At 41.0% G+C, this 20100-nt stretch overlaps 1 protein-coding gene across 3 annotated transcripts in view; it reads right to left on the bottom strand.

Annotated features, from left to right (window-relative positions):
- Positions 1–20100, bottom strand: part of VTI1A (vesicle transport through interaction with t-SNAREs 1A) — an 850986-nt gene that overhangs the window by 640479 nt on the left and 190407 nt on the right. For all 3 annotated transcript variants that reach the window (XM_029610398.1, XM_029610395.1, XM_029610397.1), the window contains exon 5: positions 9425–9509. In XM_029610398.1, coding sequence (XP_029466258.1) covers positions 9425–9509 — 85 coding nt within the window. The remainder of the gene's footprint in view (positions 1–9424; positions 9510–20100) is intronic.

Here is a 20100-nt window from a genome sequence, read left to right as displayed (position 1 = left end):
AAGTTCAGATCTGCTCTATGGCGCGTCTAAACATACATGTATACTTATGCAGCTAACTCTGAACATGGGTAGCTAGCCGTATAAGTTGTACGATTAACTCACGCCACCCACGTTTTGTACGTGTAAACTTTTGGCTGTATAAGGGACTCGTGCAGCTAAGCAGCAAACCGCTGAACATAGGCGCATATTCGACGGCTGCTACTTAGCGCCATAAGTGCCGCTTATCCAGCTAAACAGGGCTGAATGCACTTTGAATATTGGGCCCTCTGTTTTCAGTGCTTAAACAGGGTACAGGCAGAACTAAGGCTGGCCGTGAGCACAGGAACAATCATCCCAGAGCAGCACTGTTTAAAACTGGCAGATTTCAGAAAGGCCCAAAGATTCACATCTTTTGAACTGCAGAAGTCACTAGAAACTAGCAATTTTTGTCCCTAAGCCATTTGTTTCTTTAGTGCAAACAAGTCATTAAAACCAAAGATTTTAGTGCACTCAGTGAGATGTGTTAGACAGACTGTCTACATCAGTAAAACTCAAATAGAAAAAGGCAGATTTAGCTAGCAATTATTCCCTAAGTGTGCCTAGTGCAGTGGTAAACTTTTGATGAGTGATGATGGAAAAGTTTAGGGTGACTCTGTGTGTGGAGAGCAGCCTTTCTATATCACTGGCTTTTGCATTGAACTGTTTTTAAAACAGCAATTTGAATGTTGAGAACTGGGCACTTCAGTTTATTTTAATCACACAGGGGGGAGTTATCACAATTCTTTATTTAGGTGAACTATTCACGATTGATAGCTCAAAAAAAAAAAAAAAGAAAAAGAAAACAAACTTAAGAAAATGTTTTTTGGAATATTTTTCATAACACATTACATCCACCTTACCTGCTGTTTGCAGGTAAGGTGGATGTAATGTACACCGCTTTTGAATCCTTTTTTGAACCTAATTTAAACTTCTATTTTGAATTTAATTTGATCATGAATTGATTTTTAGGTTGGAGAATTGGGGGGTAAGGTATTCCCCCGTTTTTTTGTTAGGCCTCATTTTCTGCAGTTTTCCCGTTTTGCTTCGTTTTTTTCTATTTTGCTGTCATTTTTTTAGGATTTTTCGATATACGCACACATGCATGATTGCGAAAGGCCTGATTTGCTAAGGTTTTCCTTCCATTCAGTGTCTACGGCAGGGCTTCCCAAACTGTGGGCCGGGAACCCCAAATGGGGGGGTCACAGGTTCCTGAAAAGGCAGTGCTCTTCAGGCTCCAAAAGCAGCAGCATTAATAGTGGAAGGCAATGTGGAGCCTAGGAGCCAGCATACACACACAGAGTCTTGCATGAGGCGAGATCGGGGCTTCTGCAAGGCCTGTGACCTTGCACTGGCTCACAGGCCTCATGCTGACGTGTTACTAATGCCGCTGATTGCATACCATGGTCAGGCTTAGGACCAGCCTTGAAAGGCTAAGTGTGCATGGGCTGGCAAAGGCTGCCAGAGCTCCTTTCTCCTGCTTTGTGGACATCAGTATCTCACAACTCACTGTGCGGTGCTCCCATGGATTTCTGCACTCCAAACGCATACCTCTGCATTTTTTTTAGTACTGAAACTTAGCTGCTTAGCATTTGCTCACTACTCAGACGTTTCTCATTCTATCTGCTCCCTCAGGTGCATATACGCTATCGCAAATGTTAGTGTCATCCCTCTTAAATCCTCCACTAACCGACCACATGTCCGATACCTGAGGCACTCTACTCTGTCATCTATCTCTTAATCAACTTCTAATCCAGGTCACCACATTATATTCCATTCCTAGACTATTCAGATTATTTATGAAACTTCTATGCAAGACCATATTAAAATCTTAGCTGAAATTCACGTATGCTACATTCAGGGACACTCCCAAGCTAATCCTCTGGACACCCACTCAAAGAAAAACAATCAATCAGATTTGTCCGATATGATTTTCCTCTGGTAAGGTTATACTGCCTCAGAGGGGAAAGGCTAGTGAATCAAATTTTGCCACACTGAAGTCCAACTAAATGGTCTGAAATGTCCACCCTTTTCCCTTCTCAGGTTTGATGAACCAGTCCTATCTCCAAAAGATCTACTAAACCGGTCCCTCAGTGGACCCACAGAATCTTTCTGACATTCTTTAATATCCTAAGATGTATTCTGTCTGCCCCTTGGCTTTGTCCACTTTTAGTTTTCTTATTCCGCACACTATCTTCTATAAATTATGCTGCCATCTACCCTGACCAACAATTGGCAGTCCTTCTCCAATCCCTCCTTCAGTGAATTCTTTAGCATGTCTGTGTTTTCCTTTCACAGATTTCTCTTATCCTCTCAATCTTATAATTCCATCTCTGCCCTTCTCCCTTTCATTAACATCTGAAAAAGTCCCATCACCTTGCTTTCTCTCTTTAGCTATTTTTTTCCATCTTACTTTTTCCAGTTGAGCGATATTCTTCCCCATGCTCTTCTTTCAGAGATCAATATATGTTTTGAATGCTAATATTTCTGCACTTATGTTTTTAGCCATCTCTTTTGAAAACCATATCAGTTTCTTCTTCCTCTTATTTACTTTCTTGAAGATCTGTTGCCCTTTCAATAATTCCTTTTAGTTTAGCTCATTGTTCTTCGACCTCACGGACATCTTCCCACTCTGCCAGCGCTTCTTTGAGGTACTCCTTGTTTTACCATATTTTTAATCCAGGACTTTGACTTGTGTGTCTTATGATCACTGGTGCTCAGGTGGGCACTGACCTGGACTTTGGCAACACTTTCTTAAAAACTGTAAATACCAGGTCCAGTATCACCCTTCCCTCTTAGTGTTCATCATTTATATGAAGACAGCCCCTTGAAAGGAGTCCAGGAACTCTCTTATTCTGATACCACAGATGATATACGCCAATTTATACCTGGCAAGTTAAGATCTTCCACCAACAATACTTTCCTTTTCACCCCCACCTTTTGGATGTCTGGCTAGATACAATGAAGGCTGTACACAGCCTTCATTGTATATAGCCTTCAATTGTTCTCATAGTTTGAATTATCTATCCTCTATACTGGGATACGACAATTGCAGTTTTTTTTTTATAACTACTTAATCTGGTTTTCAATTGTTTTTCCTTTCTGCGTTCCTAGTATTTCTCCTCTTAATCTCTCTCGTTCCCTTCCCTGCCTCCTCCTTTTTCTAGCCTGCCCCCCTTTCCCCCTTCATTGTAATTTTCCGTTCTTTTCAGTTCATTGTAAACTGGCATGATGTGTTTTACTAACGTTGGTAAATAAAAGTTCATAAATAAAAATAAATAAATAAAGCTCTGTCCAGTTCTTCCACCTGTGTCAGAGATATGAGGACTACACTAGTGTAGATGAAAGCGTAATCTCCCCCTTTTAATATAGCCCACAGTGCATCCTCCTTAACTCAAGTTGCCTATATTTCAATTGTTTAAGTTTTTATACAAAGAACTAATCTGCCTTCTTTTCTGTCATCCCTATACTTTCTAAAGAGATTATTATGGGTTTGACCATATACTATTCATGGAACTCCTTGATAGTTATAATATCTAGGTCTGCCTCTGCCACTAGAGTTTGCAGTGAATTAGGCCCAAAGTTTATTTTCTGAAAAACTTCCACACTTAACTTTACATACAGGGAGTCAAAGTTACCTGCTAAGGGTCAACAGTAGTACTGTAATTTGGTATTTAGCTTCCAGGTATGGACAAGTTCTTAGAGGACAAGTCAATAAACTGTTATTAACCAAGTAGACTTGGGGAATAGCCACTCTTTATCTCTAGGCATTAGCAGCATGATATCTATCTACCCCTTAGGTTCTTACCAGGTACTTGTAACATAGAAACATAGAAATGACGGCAGAAGACGACCAAAACGACCCATCCAGTCTTCCGAGCAAGCTTTTGCTCTTGATTTTTTTCTCATACTTATCTGTTACTCTTGGCCCTTATTAACCTTTTGGTTCTATTTCCCTTCCACCCCCGCCATTAATGTAGAGAGCAATGTTGGAACTGCATCTAAGTGAAATATCTAGTTTAATTGGTTGGGGTAGTAACTGCCGCAATAAGCAAGTTACTTCCACGCTTATTCCAGCCTGTGCAATTCAGTCCTTGTTGGTTTTCTGAATATAAATCCACTTTTCTTCATTCCTCCCCTGCCGTTGAAGCAGTGAGCTGCGCTGCATATGTATTTCAAGTGAAGTATCAGGCTTAATTGATTCAGGGTAGTAACCACTGTAACAAGCAAGCTACACCCATGCTTATTTGTTTACCCAGACTATGTAATTCAGTCCTTGTTGGTTGTCTGAATATAAATCTTCTTTTCTTCATTCCTCCTGCTGTTGAAGCAGAGAGCTACTATGCTGGATATGCATTGAAAGTGAAGTATCAGGCTTATTTGGTTTGGGGTAGTAACCGCCGTATCAAGCAAGCTACTCCCCTCTTTTTTTGAATGCAAATCCTTTTTTCCACATTTCCTCTTGTCATTGAAGCATAGAACAATGTTGGAGTCACATTAACCGTGTGTATGTTTATTGAATAAGGGTATTATCTCCAGGTAGTAGCCGACATTCCTGCAAGCCACCCTCTCTTCATTTTGGTCACTATTGGAAACAGGATACCCTCAGTCAGATTCAGTATGGGAAATTATTGTGTTCTTAGTTCCCAAGCTATGTTCTAGTGGTTGCACCTCTATAAAGAAATGAAAAAGGAAATGAAAAGTCATGTGATGGGGCAGCATCCTATTGTAGATTGGTAACTGGTTAAAAGATAGAACACAGAAAGTAGGTCTAAACGTTTAATTTTTTCTATGGTGAAAGATGAATAGTGGAGTGCCCCAAGGATCTGTTCTGGGACCAATGCTTTTTAACTTATTTATAAATGACCTGGAAATGGAAACGAGTGAGGTGATCAAATTTGCAACTGGGAGAGTGGACGAGCAAAGGGCAAATGAAATTTAATGCAGCCAAGTGCAAAGTGATTGCACTTAGGGAAGAGTAACCCAATTATAGCTATACATTCAACATTAGGAATCACCACTCAGGGAAAAGAATCTAGGCTTCATCATCGATATGTTCAAATCTTCTGCCCAGTTTGGAGCAGCAACCAAGAAAGCAAATAGAATGCTAGGAATTATTAGGAAAGGAATAAATAGAATGCTAGGAATTATTAGGAAAGGAATGGAAAATAGAACAGAGAATATCATAATGTCTCATCTTGAGTATTGAGTGCAGTTCTGGTCACCAGATCTCAAAAAAAGATATAGCAGAATTAGAAAAGGTACAGAGAAGGGCAACCAAAATGATAAAGGGGATAGAACGAATCCCCTATGAGGAAAGGCTAAAGAGGTTAGGACTCTTCAGCTTGGAGAAGAGACGGCTAAGGGAATATATGATAGACGTCTATTAAATAATGAGTGGAATGGAACAAGTAAACAATCAATTGTTTAACCTTTCAAAGAGTTCAAAGACTACAGGACATACAATGAAATTACTAGGCGATACTTTTAAAACTAATAAGAGAAAATATTTTTTGTACTCAATGCATGACTAGGCTCTGGAATTCGTTGCCAGAGGATATGATGAAAGCTATAAAAAGTGTAACTGCGTTTAAAAAAGGTTCACCTATAGTATTCACCTCTCATATCTCCTGTGTCTCTATTACTTACTTTACCTCTTCCTAACTTCTCTGAGCTGCAGACAGAATAATAACTTATCTGAAAGTGGGTGCACACAAGTCAGCTGCTGATGAAAATGAGTGACCAAATCAATTCTAATAGTCCTCATTGGTCAATCTGGCATTGGACAGAGAGCAGGGAGTCAAACTTAGCTACACAACTTTGCCCAGCCAGATGAAAAGCATCAGAGCACCTCAAGATGTTGAGCGTCATTCATATTGAAGGTTTCCTTCTTTCTTCAATTGGTTTAAAAGGTCTGTTATGCATTGGTCTTAGTTTCCAAGATCTCAAGAGTAGAATGCAAGTTACCTATGAAGTTCAGAAATGTTCAGTTACTTAGCCTTCCAGTTTTAGAGACAATTAAGTAAGCATATGAATGACCAGTTGCAAAAGCACATTTCTTTGGTTGCTGAAGTGCCATAGTGGGCCAAGAAATGCTGCCTGGTTGGAGTTGCTGTAAATTGCTTTACCATGGATGATATGTGCCCCTATGGTTACTTTAAAAGAAGTGTACAAGCTTATCTCCCAGTGAGCACACCACACAGCACCTCACCAGATTATTCTCTCTCTACAAACAATACTGACCTCCTGACATGCATCGGTTTTAAATGACAACAGATACGCATGTATTATATCTCTCCATAGAATACGGTCAGCTCCAATGAGTATACTTTCTGAAGAAATGATCATATCAGGAAATCAAGATTGCGCAATCACACAAGCAGAATATTTCAAATATTGCGGAGGGAAATGTGAAGGTTTTCAGATCATGACGACAGTAGTTGTGGGGGAAGGGGAGAGCACATTTAGCAAGTGCTATATTTATGTTTCTTTGATACAATACTGGGATTTAAAAAAAAAAAGAAAAAACTTAGGTGGTATGAGTCAAAAAGGGAATCTAATAACATCTGCTTTAAGATAAAGTGCCATTTCTTAAGTAACCTTTATTTTGGAGCAGGAAACCAAATATACCAAGAGGTTTTAACGCTGGTTTTCAACTTTTATTACAGACCCTGCCCCATCCAAAAAAATGTGTCTTAACATATTCAATGTAGAGATGTCCTTTTTTCCTGTTAAATGATTTATTAAAATTGGTGTAAGGCAAAACTAAAACTCCCTTTTACTACTGTGTGATCTAGCAAGTGTAAATTATTACTAAGCCAACCTGAGCTTGTATCTACCACATGCAAATGGAGTTTACCTGGGACCTCACAGGAAACGTCAAAGGCACTTTACCTAAACATTAAAAGAACGCCGGTGCCTGCCATTACATTCAAGGAAGAGCAGTGCAGAGGCCCAGCAGACTTAGTACATTTCATGGTGCACATGCTTATTCTTTAAGGGTCCAGGCTCTTATGCAGTTGTTGGGAAGTACATCTCTCTCTTTTTTTTTTTTCTTTTATTACTTAATTTTTATTAGCATTTACATCATATACATGACCACCAAGCAAAAATAAACTATAAAAAGAAAACTGCATATAATAACCATCAAAACAAGAAACACCTATATTATAGCACATTACTGGTCAACATTAGAAGAAAATGAAAGGGGTAGAAACAATTAGGAAAAACGAAACAAAAAGGCCAATAAGCACCAGATAGAAAAAGTAACTCTAACCGGACGGATCCGGAAGAAATCTTTCTGAATGAGCTGGGTCAGAAAAAAAATAAATTTACTTCCTTGATCTAGCAAGGAAACCTGAAAAAAGGACATCAGGAAAGTACTTCCTCATTAGGTCCCAATGCACTCCCCACGCACCTCTTGGAAGTCATTTGCCAACTAACATGTCACCCTCTGTGTGCTCCCTGTCTTTAGGATCCAGAACATGCAACCAAAATCTCCTTGGCTGAAAGGGCTGGATGAAAAGATAGGCTAGGCCACGCACATAAACCACAAATTGACAAGCTGCTAATTAGAAAGTAGGGCTCGTTTGCGTACATGATCCAAGAATCGCCCTGAGCGCCCAGCACAGTCCTGCAACACCTGGAAACTTTTCTAAATCCTCCTCAGCATGGGGGTCTAAATATTTTATTCTCCTCCTCACTTACAATTGCTTCAGCAAAAATTCTTTTTCCTCCTATCAGGCCAACCTTACAAATTAGAAAGCCGCCATGATATTTCCCGTCAGATACAAGGCTTGTATTTTTTTTTTTTTTTTTTTTTTAACTTTGACATCAGAAAGTTGAAATGATTGCTGGAAACTTGCAAGGCCACCTTTGAAAACTGGATTCAAAGTAAGAAAAAATAAAGAGGAAGAAGGAGGTCACTTGAATACAAAACTGGGAGAAGAGCTAAGCTTATAGTTCTCCCAAACAGCTGAGCTTACCTTGGCTTTTGATGGTGAAAACCAAGTAATGAACTAATGAAGGGACAATGGGGACAGAGTCAAACGGCTACTTACTTTGATCGACACGTATCTCTCTTCATATAACTTACTGGTGAAATTCTGAGGGGAAAAGAACCTTTTCCTGGCTAATAAACAGGGTCATGGTGCTTATTTGTACCACGTCATTAACTAAAAATCCTCTGTAAGGTTTGGATTTCGTTAATCACCTTTCCAAACCTGTGCTCAAGGCGAGTTACATTTCAGGTACAGTAAGAAAGTCCCTTTCCCCAGGCTACACTGATATGTGAGGCAACAGAGGGCAAAGTGGCTTGTTCAAGGTCACGAGAAGTGTCGGGGGGAGAAACAGGGGATTCAGAACCCTGGCTGCCCTGGTTCTCAGCCCTCTGCTCGAAACACAAGGCCACCGCCTCCATACCTCCAGCACAGCAAGGAATAGGGAGCCATTTCTAACACCGTGAGAGCCAAAGAGGCTGGACTCATTAGCATACCACACCATGGGGGCAGTGAGTGGCCAGAACTAAATGAGAAAAACGAACGGCGCCCATTAATTGGCTTCCACAGAACACAAACATATTTCCAAACCTAGGTACGCTCTCTGATATAAGAACCATTATGTGGAACTTTAAGCTTATTTCTTCAGACAGATTACAATTGGGAAGACTAATTATTGCTGCTGTTCTTTCAGAACCTCAGCTACCCAGCAATTACTGCATGCATAACCAGTCGCAGAATTACAGAAAGAACCAATTAAGCAGTTGCAGCCACTGCCTTCAACAGGGAATTAAGCCCACGCCTCCTAATTTCAATTCATTTTCCTGTGCCAGACACTCACTGAAGTTTGCCTTTTGGTTCCTCGTTGACAAATCAAAAAAAAGAGAAAATGCAGATTAACTGAGCCATTTTCAAATTGGGTGGCAACTAGCCAAGAAGCTAATTTTCCATGTATGGCATGCAGATTTATATTGTGGTGGTGGTGGTGGTGGTACCATGTTTATGAAATTCCTAATTAGTATATGTAATAATTAATATTTTAAAAAATGCACCATAAACCAACAAGAAAACAGGTGGAGCCCTCAGCATTTGCTAGCAATCCTCGCCAGCGGGTAAACTGACAACATGTAGCCGCATAGTAAGACCAATGTAGAATTTAGACAAAGTTTCTCCTTTCTTTTCAGATGTATACTTTTAAACCTCAGGAACTGTTTTCAGTAGATGGCATGCCTTTTAACTTAAAATAAAAAAAAAAAGCCATGCACAAATAAGCTCCCAATTGTCTCCCCGATATGTAAACCACATCTCGGGCTGCTGTCTCCGCTTCTCCTTTGAAGTTTCCCTGAAATGTCATGTGCTGTGCAGACTGCTGTGCATAAGCAAGACAATTTGCTCGCTCTCAGAATCCTTACCGGTTTCCACGGCTATTTGGTAGCCGGCCTCTAGTCTCCGAGACGACCTTTCCAGCCTCTCTGTGTTATCGAGCAGATGTGCCCTCTGGAAAAGAAAAAGAAAAAAGAAAAACAGATTTATGATATATATATATATAATATATATATTGGACGCTGGTCTACAATATTCCCATTTTCCTTTAAATTAGTCATGCTTTCATATGCCCAATGTGCCTTGTGTCTCTAGGCGGCATTTATCTAGGGGCTTATTGTATTTAGAGGGGCATCTGCCTTCCTTTCAGTGCAAAGGAGCACAAAATGGACAGAGCCTTAAGGTGGCCAAGCACGAGCTTTGGGAGCCATTCTCGGCGAGGTGCAAATATGCAACTACTAACACTATGGTTTGCCGGTTGTGTTCAACCATTTTGCTGACCTCTCTCAACGGCAGCATTTTTAATTCAAGAGATTTCTGATACTACAGCGCATAGTTTGATTATACATCCACATTCAAAGTAAGATCAGTAAAGAGCAAGATGCGTTTCTGAATTTTCAGTACATACAGAGTGCCAGAGAGATTTCCAGGTCTATTAAAAAGCCATTCTCAACACGCATGTATGTATGCATGCGTGTTTGTGAGTATAGATATACACAGATATATGCATACACACATATAGACCAACAAAACACCACTACTCAAATATGCTATATCCTCGCTCAGTACAGTGACTTCCGAGTGGGGAAACAGCTGAATTGTATCTTTCTTTTTTGATTTAAGAGTAGTGATTCTGAGCTTCTATTCAGACTGTCAAAAGACATATAAACTGAAGCACAATAAATAAAACACAGCCTATTCTTTCCCACAAACAGTTTGAGAAGCTGTCAAACAACTCTTAAAACTTTGTCATGTTGACAGATGTCATTTAAAATTGAAGAAATGCTTTCTAGTAATAAAAAAAAAAAAAAGAGAGAGAGAGAGAGAAAAAGAAGGTGCCACACACATTATATCTGAGTAGCTGTCTCGCGCAATGATCTACCCTTGCTCTAATGAGCCCCTATGGATCTAGGAGATGCAAGCTGTATTGACATGCAACACTTAAGCTAATACACCTAGACCAGTGCCTCGGAGCTCCAGCAGCCAGGGATGCTGACAGAATATCTCGCTTCCATCTTCAAAGCAAGGAAGTGATTAGTATGTTATCATTACCATTCAAAACGTGATTTCCCTATTCCCTCCCGGCATAGGTGACACATCTCTGAGATGCGGCCAGACGATCGAGGCAGCTAAAGCCACATCAAAGCTCGCCTTGAATTTCGGGTGCGCGCACGCTTGTGTGGATGCATGCAGGGTGGGGGGGAGGGAGGGAGAAATCATTAAAACAATGTATTTGGATCGGCACAGATAGGACCCGATGTGAAGGTCAGAAAAAGCTGTAGCAACAGTCCATAATAATTAAGAGGTGCCTCATATACAGTGGATAAAATACAAGTAAATTGCATTAACAAGAGAGGGAGAAAAAAAAAAAGCCTTTTGCAGTCATGCAACCCATAAGGAGCAGAATCTCACTAAGGAAAAAAAAAAAGCTAACAGTGTTAAAACTGAAATCAGAAAAGCAACCACAATTATTCAGTCTTGGATGTCATACTGGCAACAAATAGCGAGGCCAGCACAGCATGCACGGGGGTGATACAATGAATTTTTAATTCAGGGCTACCAAATATTTTTAATTTTATTAATAATATTATTTCCCCTGTTTTATTCTTCTTGCTAGCTATGCTCTTGCTTTGTGCTCTGGATGTGGTGGGTTTTTTTTTTTTTCTATTCCCCACTTATAGCAAAGCCCTAAGGCACCTTGGTGACCAGCACAGTTGCTTCATTTCTCCCTGCATCAAAACAAAAGTTTTTGTTCATTTTAAGTAAGCAACATTCATAAATTATACCTGCTTAAAAAGCTGCACATCTCTTTTTACTTAAAGTCTTCTAGTCTGGGCAAAATTTACAACATGCAGTTCCTTCTCAGAAAAAAAAACCAAAAAAAAAACAGAAGCAGTATTGTACCACAGAAATGCCAATATTGAAAAAAAAGAACCGGAAAGAACAACAGCCATTCATTTTTAATCTGGGTTTTAGTGTGCTTCCATTTTTCATAAAACAAGGTCAAGGTAGGCTTCTCCCCAAATTAAAGGCAGACTAAAAGTGAAAACTAAAGGAGAGTTTCTAATGTAAATAATATAAATCTCCATTTATGAAGTTACTGGGTGAAAACATTTAAAACTAATAAGAGAAAATATTTGTTTACTCAACACAAAATTAAGCTCTGGAATTTGTTGCCAGAGGATGTGATGAAAGCTATTAGCATAGCTGCGTTTAAAAAAAAAAAGGTTTGGACACGTTCCTGGAGGAAAAGTCCATAAACCATTATTAAGGTGGAGTTGCAGAAATCCACTGCTTATTCTTGGGATAAGCAGCTTGGAATTTGTCTACCCCTTGGGATCCTGCCAGGTACTTGTGAGTTGGATTGGCCACTGTAGGAAACAGGATACTGGGCTTGATGGGTCTTTGGTCTGACCCAGTATGGCAGGCCTTATGTCTTCAGAGAAAACCATTTGTAATTTCATAGCAGCCTAAAAGGAAGCTCAGTTAGGACTGCTGAGACATCCATAAATCAACTTTCTGACTTCTTTGCATTTATTTTAGAACAGTGCCAATCCTTTAACAATTCAGTAACATTGTGCATGACAGCAGATAAAGACCAACATGGCACATCCAGTCTGCCCAGCAGCAATTTGTCTGCCTTAGGTAGATACCGCTGCAAATTTCCGTATGAAACCTGACATCAGCTCCCCCCTTCCAACCTTTCATAAGAAATGCGCTGCTGGGTCAGATCAATGGCCCACTGAGCGCTGGAGAAGCAGCGTCTGCAAACCTGCCCCATGCATATTCATTGGGGTAATCCTGAAAGGCTAGGGATGCCTCCAGGAGAGGGTTGGCAAACACGATTTTAAGGATGTAACTGCTGCTCTGTGTAGGCTCTCTCAGCGCTTCATCTTCACCCTCTTGCAAACTAGGGATCCTCTGTGCTTATCCCACGCTTTTTTGAATTGTATTGCCATTATTGCCTCCCTCCCAGAAGATGTGGTGGAATTTATTTTATTTATTTATTTATTTATTGCGTTTTCTATACCGTCACTAGGACATACCATCGTAACGGTTTACAATACATAAAATTTGAGTAACAACAGATAAAATTCAGACACAATTTTTAAATAAATAACATTCCAAAATAGCTAAAATTTAAACAAACACTAGGTCCTAATATCTCTCAGTATGTTCAGGTAAAACTGGAAAGACAGTAACTTAAATACTAAAATAGGCACTAATACTGCACACTAAAAGGCCTTAAAAAGCATAAAATAGGTAATAAAACTTCATAAAATAGATAATGAAGGGCATCTTTTTTTTCACTCTGTATTTGCTATGCCAAATAGCCAGGTTTTGAGATTGTGTCTAAACCTTTTAAAATTCGTTTCAAACCTCAGTTCCTGTGATAGTGTGTTCCAAAGGTTTGGTCCTGCTAGAGATACCGCTCTCTCCCGATTCCAGGCATCAACCACTTTACCATGGGGGGAGAACTGATATTGATTTTGAATCTACATTCTTGGAGCTTCATATTGTGACCCCCCCTAGTTCTAGAACTTCCTTTCCACTAAGTGTACTTCTTTGTACATTAATATCTTTCATATAGTTAAATGTCTCTATCATATCCCACTGTCCTTCCTCTCTGCTAGGATATACGTATTTAGATCTTCAGATCTCATCTCACATGACTTCTGATGCAGACCCCACAACATTTTGGTTGCCTCTCTGCCTGGTCTGAAGCAGGGCCTCCAGAACTCTCAGTACTCTAGGTGCAGCCTCACTAATAACCTGTAAAGAAACTTTTTTTTTTTAACTGGTTCTACCTCTCCCTATGCACCACGGTATCCCTCTGGCTCTGGTTACTGCCTTATCACATTGTTTAACTAACTCAAGATCATCCAGCACCATCACAACAAAGTTCCTCACCAGATTAGTGCACGTCAGCTCTTCACCACCTATCACATACCACTCCTGTACATTTCTGTTTCCCAAGTGTCTGGCGCCACACTTTTTATCATTGAATCTTAACTGCCGAGCATTTGATTATTCCTCAAGTTTTCTTAGATCATTTCTCATTCTGTCTAATCCCTGAGGTGTCCACTCTGTTGCAGACCTTTGTGTCATCCAAAAAAAAGGCAAATTTCCCTTTAACAATGCCATCTCTCTCAAAAAGATATTGAATAGAACCACCTCCAGGAGTGATTCCTGAATTTTCAATACCTTTTAGTTTTAGGCTAAAGCCAGAAGAATGCTGGGCTGCATAGAGCGAGGAATAACCAGTAAGAAAAAGGAGGTGGTGATGCCCTTGTACAGGACCTTGGTGAGGCCTCACCTGGAGTACTGTGTTCAGTACTGGGGCCCTTATCTCAAAAGGGACAGAGACAGGATAAAGGCGGTCCAGAGAAAGGCAACCAAAATGGTGTGGGGGTCTGCATTGGAAGACCTGTGAAGAGAGGTTGAAGGATCTACAAATGTACCCCCTCCTGGAAGAGAGGAGGTGCAGGGGAGATATGAGACAGACCTTCAGATACCTGAAAAGTTTAAAGATGCTCGTATTTCAAACCTTTTCCATTAAAAAGGAAACAGTAGAACTACGGGTAATGAAATGAAACTCCAGGAGACGACGACTCAAAACCATGGTCAAAGAAATATTTCTTCACGGAAAGGGTGGTGGATGCCTGGAATGCCCTTTTGGAGGAGGTGGTGAAGACAAAAACGGTGAAAGATTTCAGAGGGGCATGGGATAAACACTGTGGATCCCTAAAGGCTGAAGGGCAGAAATGAAGAAAAGGTGGCATGGGGGTAACCTGCTCGGTAGTTTGGGGGATTACTACCCTTAACCAATAAGCCTTGATGCCTTTGATGCAACTGCTCTCCGCTTTGACGGCGTGAGGGGAAAAGGGAAGTTGGATCCTGAGAACAACCAAATTGGGCCTAGACTTTTATGGTCTGGGGTACTGATACACGGTCAGAGGAAAAAGCACAAGACTGCTTCTATGGCCAAGTTCAAAAGCAAAGCTCCTCAAGCAGCATTGTCTGAATTTTCAAGAAGGCTCCTCATATATAAGGCTTGGGGGTAATCTGCAGAGCGGCAGTTTCTACCCTTAACAGAAACATGGGGTAACCTGCACAGAGCAGCAGTTACTACCCTTAACAGAAGGCATGGGGTAACGGCAGTTACTATTCTTAACAGAAACATGTAACTTTTCTAATTCTACTATATCTTTCTTGAGATGTGGTGACCAGAACTGCACACAATACTCAAGACGAGGTCACACCACGGAGCGATACAGAGACATTATGATATTCTCTGTTTTATTCTCCATTCCTTTCCTAATTATCCCTAGCATTCTGTATGCTCTCTTGGCTGCTGCTGCACACTGAGCAGAAGATTTCAATGTATTTTCAACAATGACATCTAGATCCTTTTCTTGAATGGTGACTCCTAATGTGTCACCTTGCATTATGTAGCTATAATTTGGGTTACTCTTCCCCAAGTGTATCATTTTGCAGTTGTCTACATTAAATTTCATTTGCATGCCCATTCTCCCAGTTTTGCAATGCCCTCTTGCAATTTCTCACAATCCTCTTGTGATTTGACAACTTTGAATAATTTTGTGTCAGTGGCAAATTTGATCACCTCACTTGTTGTTTCCATTTCCAGGTCATTTATAAATATATTAAAAAGCATCAGTCCCAGAACAGATCCCTGGGGCACTCCACTATTCACCTTTTTCCATTGGGAAAATTTACCATTTAGCCCTATTCTCTGTTTTCTACCTTTCAACCAGTTGGCAAGCCACAATAGGACACTGCCACCTAGCCCATGACTTTTCTAATTTCCTAAGAAATCTCTCATGAGGGACTTTGTCAAATGCTTTCTGGAAATCCAGATACAATATATCAATTGGCTCACCTTTATCCACATGCTTATTTATGCCTTCAAAAAAAATGTAGGAAATTTGTGAGACAAGACTTCCCTTGGCTAAATCCATGTTGGCTTTGTCCCATTAAATTATGCCTATCTATATGTTCAGCAGTTTTGTTCTTTATGATAGTTTCTACCATTTTGCCTGGCACAAAACATATTTTTATTGAATTTTTGCAAAGGAAAAATACTTGAAAAATATTGAACTTTTGTGACCAATGATTAAATATAAGGCCGAGTCTTGAAGTGTTAAGCTAAGCGATGAAGTGTTTAAAAAAGTGTTAAAATTATGATGGTCATTCTTTCAAAGTTCTAATTTTGAATGAGTGAGGTCTATGTGTCGCATATCACATTATATATTACGGGGATTGGAGTTGGTATTGTGTAATAGCGTTTGTGAACACCAACGGTCCATACATATATTGGTTCACCTACCGCGAAAGCCTATAGATGGATATATCTCTTACATCTTCCTCAGTGAATACTGAAGCAAAAAATTAATTTAGTCTCTCTGCTATGGCTTTGTCATCCATAAGTACTCCTTTTACATCTTGATCATCTAATGGTCCAAATGACTCCCTCGCAGGCTTTTTACCTTGAATGTACCTGAAAAAGTTTTACTATGAATTTTTGCTTCTACGGAAAGCTTCTTTTCAAATTCTTTCTTTGCATCTGACTTGCCAGTGCTTATGCTGTTTCCTGTTTTCTTCATTTGGATCCCTTTTCCATTTCTTGAAAGATGTTCTTTTAGATATTACAGCCTCTCTCACCTCACCTTTCAACCATGCAAGTAGTCTTTTACCTTCACTCTGCCTTTTCTAATGCATTGACTACATTTGTTCAGGGCTTCCAAGATGGTATGTTTAAACAACATCCATGTCGGAGCTAAACTCTTAACCTTTGCAATTGCTTCTTTCAGTTTTTTCTTAACCATTTTCCTCATTTTATCATGGGCACCTTTTTGAATGGTAAATGCTGTCGTAGTAGATTTATTTTTTGTGCTCCTTCCAGTTATTAAGTCAAATTTGATAATACTGTGAACACTATTGCTAAGTGGCTCCAACACTGTTACCTCTCACACCAAATCCTGTGTTCCACGAAGGACTTCGTCTAAAGTTTCCCTCTTGTTGGTTCTTGTACCAGCTGCTCCATGAAGCAGTCATTTATTTTCATCTAGGAACTTTACTTTTCTAGAATGTCCTAATATTACTGTGCTGCTGGTTTTGTTAGCATTCCTAATTTCTTTTAACATTTCATTATCTGTTAGTTCATTCTGGCCAGGTGGACGGTAATATACCCCATTACTACATTATTCCCTTTTTCACCTGGAATTTCTATACATAAAGATTCAACTTTGCATTTTGTTTCCTGCAGAACTTTGATCCTGTTTGATGCAATGCTCTCTAACATATAGTGCCACCCCTCCACCAATTTGATCCATCCTATCATTTCAATATAATTTGTACCCTGGTATCACAGTGTCCCATTGGTTATCCTCCTTCAACCAGGTCTCAGATGCCAGTTATATCTACCTCTTCATCCAGTGCTATACACTCTAACTCTCCCATCTTATTTTTTTATTTTTTTTTTAGACTTTTAGCATTTGTATATAGACATTTCAAAAGTATGTTTCTTGTTTCTATTAACAACCTGCTCATCAGTTGACAGGGGTAATTTGGAATCTTTCTGCACTTTATTTAAAGGCACCTGATCCCCTTTCGTATTTATTACAACCTCTGTACTGGGAAGCTCTATTTTCCCTGTTCTTTTAGTATCCTTCAAAGATACATCATTCCTAACTATATGCTTCTATTGTGAATGTGGATCCTTGAACCAAGGGCAGTTGGCGCTACCTGCAGGGAGGAGCCTCACAGGTCCCCACTGTCAGAAGACGGAGCTGGCGGAAGCAGAGGCCCAACTGGAGCTTCACCAATATCAGCCAACGTTCCATTTAGGAAAGGCCTCTGATGCCGAAGCCAGCTGGTCCGAGGTGGAAGCATCTGCGATGATGGAAGCTCAGGCAGGCAGGAAGCACTGCAGGCTAGAATGCTGAGGGAGCAGTGGGAGGACAGGCTAGGGTCAGATGGAGAGCTGGGCAGGTGGCGCACTAGCAACATCGGTGTCCATGCAGTGGTTGGTGGCAGGCGGAGAAGAATCAAGGTCGGTGTCTAGGCAGTGGTCGGTGGCAGGCAGAGTTCAAACAGTGACAGAGTCCAGAAGATCAATCCATGGAGGGTGACAAAGAGAAGGAGGATGAGGACACAGGAACACAATGAGACGCAGGAGACAGGCAAGAGGAAGACGAGGAGATCCGAGAACAACCAGATAACAGGGACCACAGACAACAGAAAACCACAGTGAAGGCAAGAACCAGGAAACAAAGGCAGCAATGCAGGCAATACAATATTGTAGGAGACGTCAACCCTTTGCCAAAGCACTGGAGGAGTGTGTGAGGTAGCCTTATATAGGACCCAGCCTATGGGGTCATCAGAGGGCACCGCCTCACCGTTCCCGCCACTGGCCCTTTAAATGTGGGGGAAATCGAACGTGTGCACACCTAGGGAGGCAGAAAAGATGGCTCAGGAAGGTGGGCCAGGCCCTGATATCCCAGTGGCATCCTGCTGCATCAGGGAGAGGACAGCTGGAGCGGCACAGCATGGCTTCCTGCCGTGCTTAGAGGAGGACACCATGCATAGCCTGCTGGAAGCAGCAGGGGAGATGCAAAGTCAGGAGGCCACGCAGCCAGGCCCAGCTGACAGGTAGGGATGGCAAGCTTCAGGATAGGCCCATGGACTGCTGAACATAACAGTTTCTGAGCAACTATCAGCTTTCCCCCATCATCTAGTTTAAAAGTTGTGCTCTTTATTTTTTTTTAAAGGTTAGTGCCAGCAGCCAGGTTCCACTCTTGATAAGGTGGAGCCCATCCTTTCGGAAAAGGCCTCCCCCCCTTCCCCAAAATGAAGCCAGTTCCTACGAAATCTAAAACCTTCTCCCTTGCATCATCGTCTCATCCACGCATCGAGACTTTAAAAGCTGCCTGCCTCTAGGGTCCTGTACGTGGAATGGGGAGCATTTCTGAGAATGTTACCCTGGAAGTTCTGGATTTCAGCTTTCTGCCTAAAATCATAAATTTGGCTTCCAGAAACTCCCTTCTCACTTTCCTATGTCATTGGTACCCTCATGTACCAAGACAGTTGGCTCCTCCCCAGTACTATCTAAAATCCTATCTATGTGATGCGTGAGGTCTGCCACCTTCGCAGCAGGCAGGCAAGTTACCAAGCGATCCTCACATCTACCAGCCACCCTGCTATCTATCTTCCTAATAACTGAATCACCAACTATAACGTCTATCCTAACCCTTCCCCTCCTGGGCACATGTCCCTTTAATACCTATCCTCGGAGCGAGAGGATACTACATCATCTTGAGGGCAGGTCCTAGCTACAGGAATGCTTAAGAACATAAGAACATAAGAAATTGTCATGCTGGGTCAGACCAAGGGTCCATCAAGCCCAGCATCCTGTTTCCAACAGAGGCCAAACCAGGCCACAAGAACCTGGCAATTACCCAAACACCAAGAAGATCCCATGCTACTGATGCAATTAATAGCAGTGGTTATTCCCTAAGTAAACTTGATTAATAGCGGTTAATGGACTTCTCCAAGAACTTATCCAAACCTTTTTTGAACCCAGCTACACTAACTGCACTAACCACATCCTCTGGCAACATATTCCAGAGCTTAATTGTGCGTTGAGTGAAAAAGAATTTTCTCCGATTAGTCTTAAATGTGCTACTTGCTAACTTCATGGAATGCCCCCTAGTCTTCTATTATTCAAAAGTGTAAATAAGCGATTCACACCTACTTGTTCAAGACCTCTCATGATCTTAAAGACTTCTTTCACATCCCCCCTCAACAGTCTCTTCTCCAAGCTGAACAGCCCTAACCTCTTCAGCCTTTCCTCATAGGGGAGCTGTTCCTTCCCCTTTATTATTTTGGTTGCCCTTCTCTCTACCTTCTCCATCGCAACTATATCTTTTCTGAGATACGGCGACCAGAATTGTACACAGTATTCAAGGTGCAGTCTCATCATGGAGCGATACAGAGGCATTATGACATTTTCCGTTTTATTAACCATTCCCTTCCTAATAATTTCTAACATTCAGTTTGCTTTTTTGACTGCTGCAGCACACTGAGCCGATGATTTTAAAGTATTATCCACTATGATGCCTAGATCTTTTTCCTGGGTGGTAGGTTCCTAATATGGAATCTAACATCGTGTAACTACAGCAAGGGTTATTTTTCCCTATGTCAACACCTTGCACTTGTCCACACTTCCTGCCTCATCAAGCTGATCTCTCCTTTCAGGTGACCTTTCTCCTCCAAAGTTGTACAGGGGCTATCAGACTGGAGGTGGGACTTTCTACTCTATATACTTGTCACCCTTAGCTCCTTCAGGTCTGCCACTCTAACTTCCAGAGATCGGACTTGTTCTCTGAGGGCTTGGAGCTCTTTGCACTTAGCTCACACATGACCTCTTGCCAGCTGGGAGAGCTATTTATCGGTATACTATAAACAATAACCTTACAGTAGGAAATAGCACGATATACTAAATAAACAATCCTCCTATGAAAAG

This window comes from Rhinatrema bivittatum, chromosome 7 (genome assembly GCF_901001135.1).
Source record: "Rhinatrema bivittatum chromosome 7, aRhiBiv1.1, whole genome shotgun sequence".
Taxonomy (NCBI): domain Eukaryota; kingdom Metazoa; phylum Chordata; class Amphibia; order Gymnophiona; family Rhinatrematidae; genus Rhinatrema; species Rhinatrema bivittatum.
The sequence above is the reverse complement of the archived record's forward strand: the minus strand, read 5'-3'. Positions and strand labels throughout refer to the sequence as shown.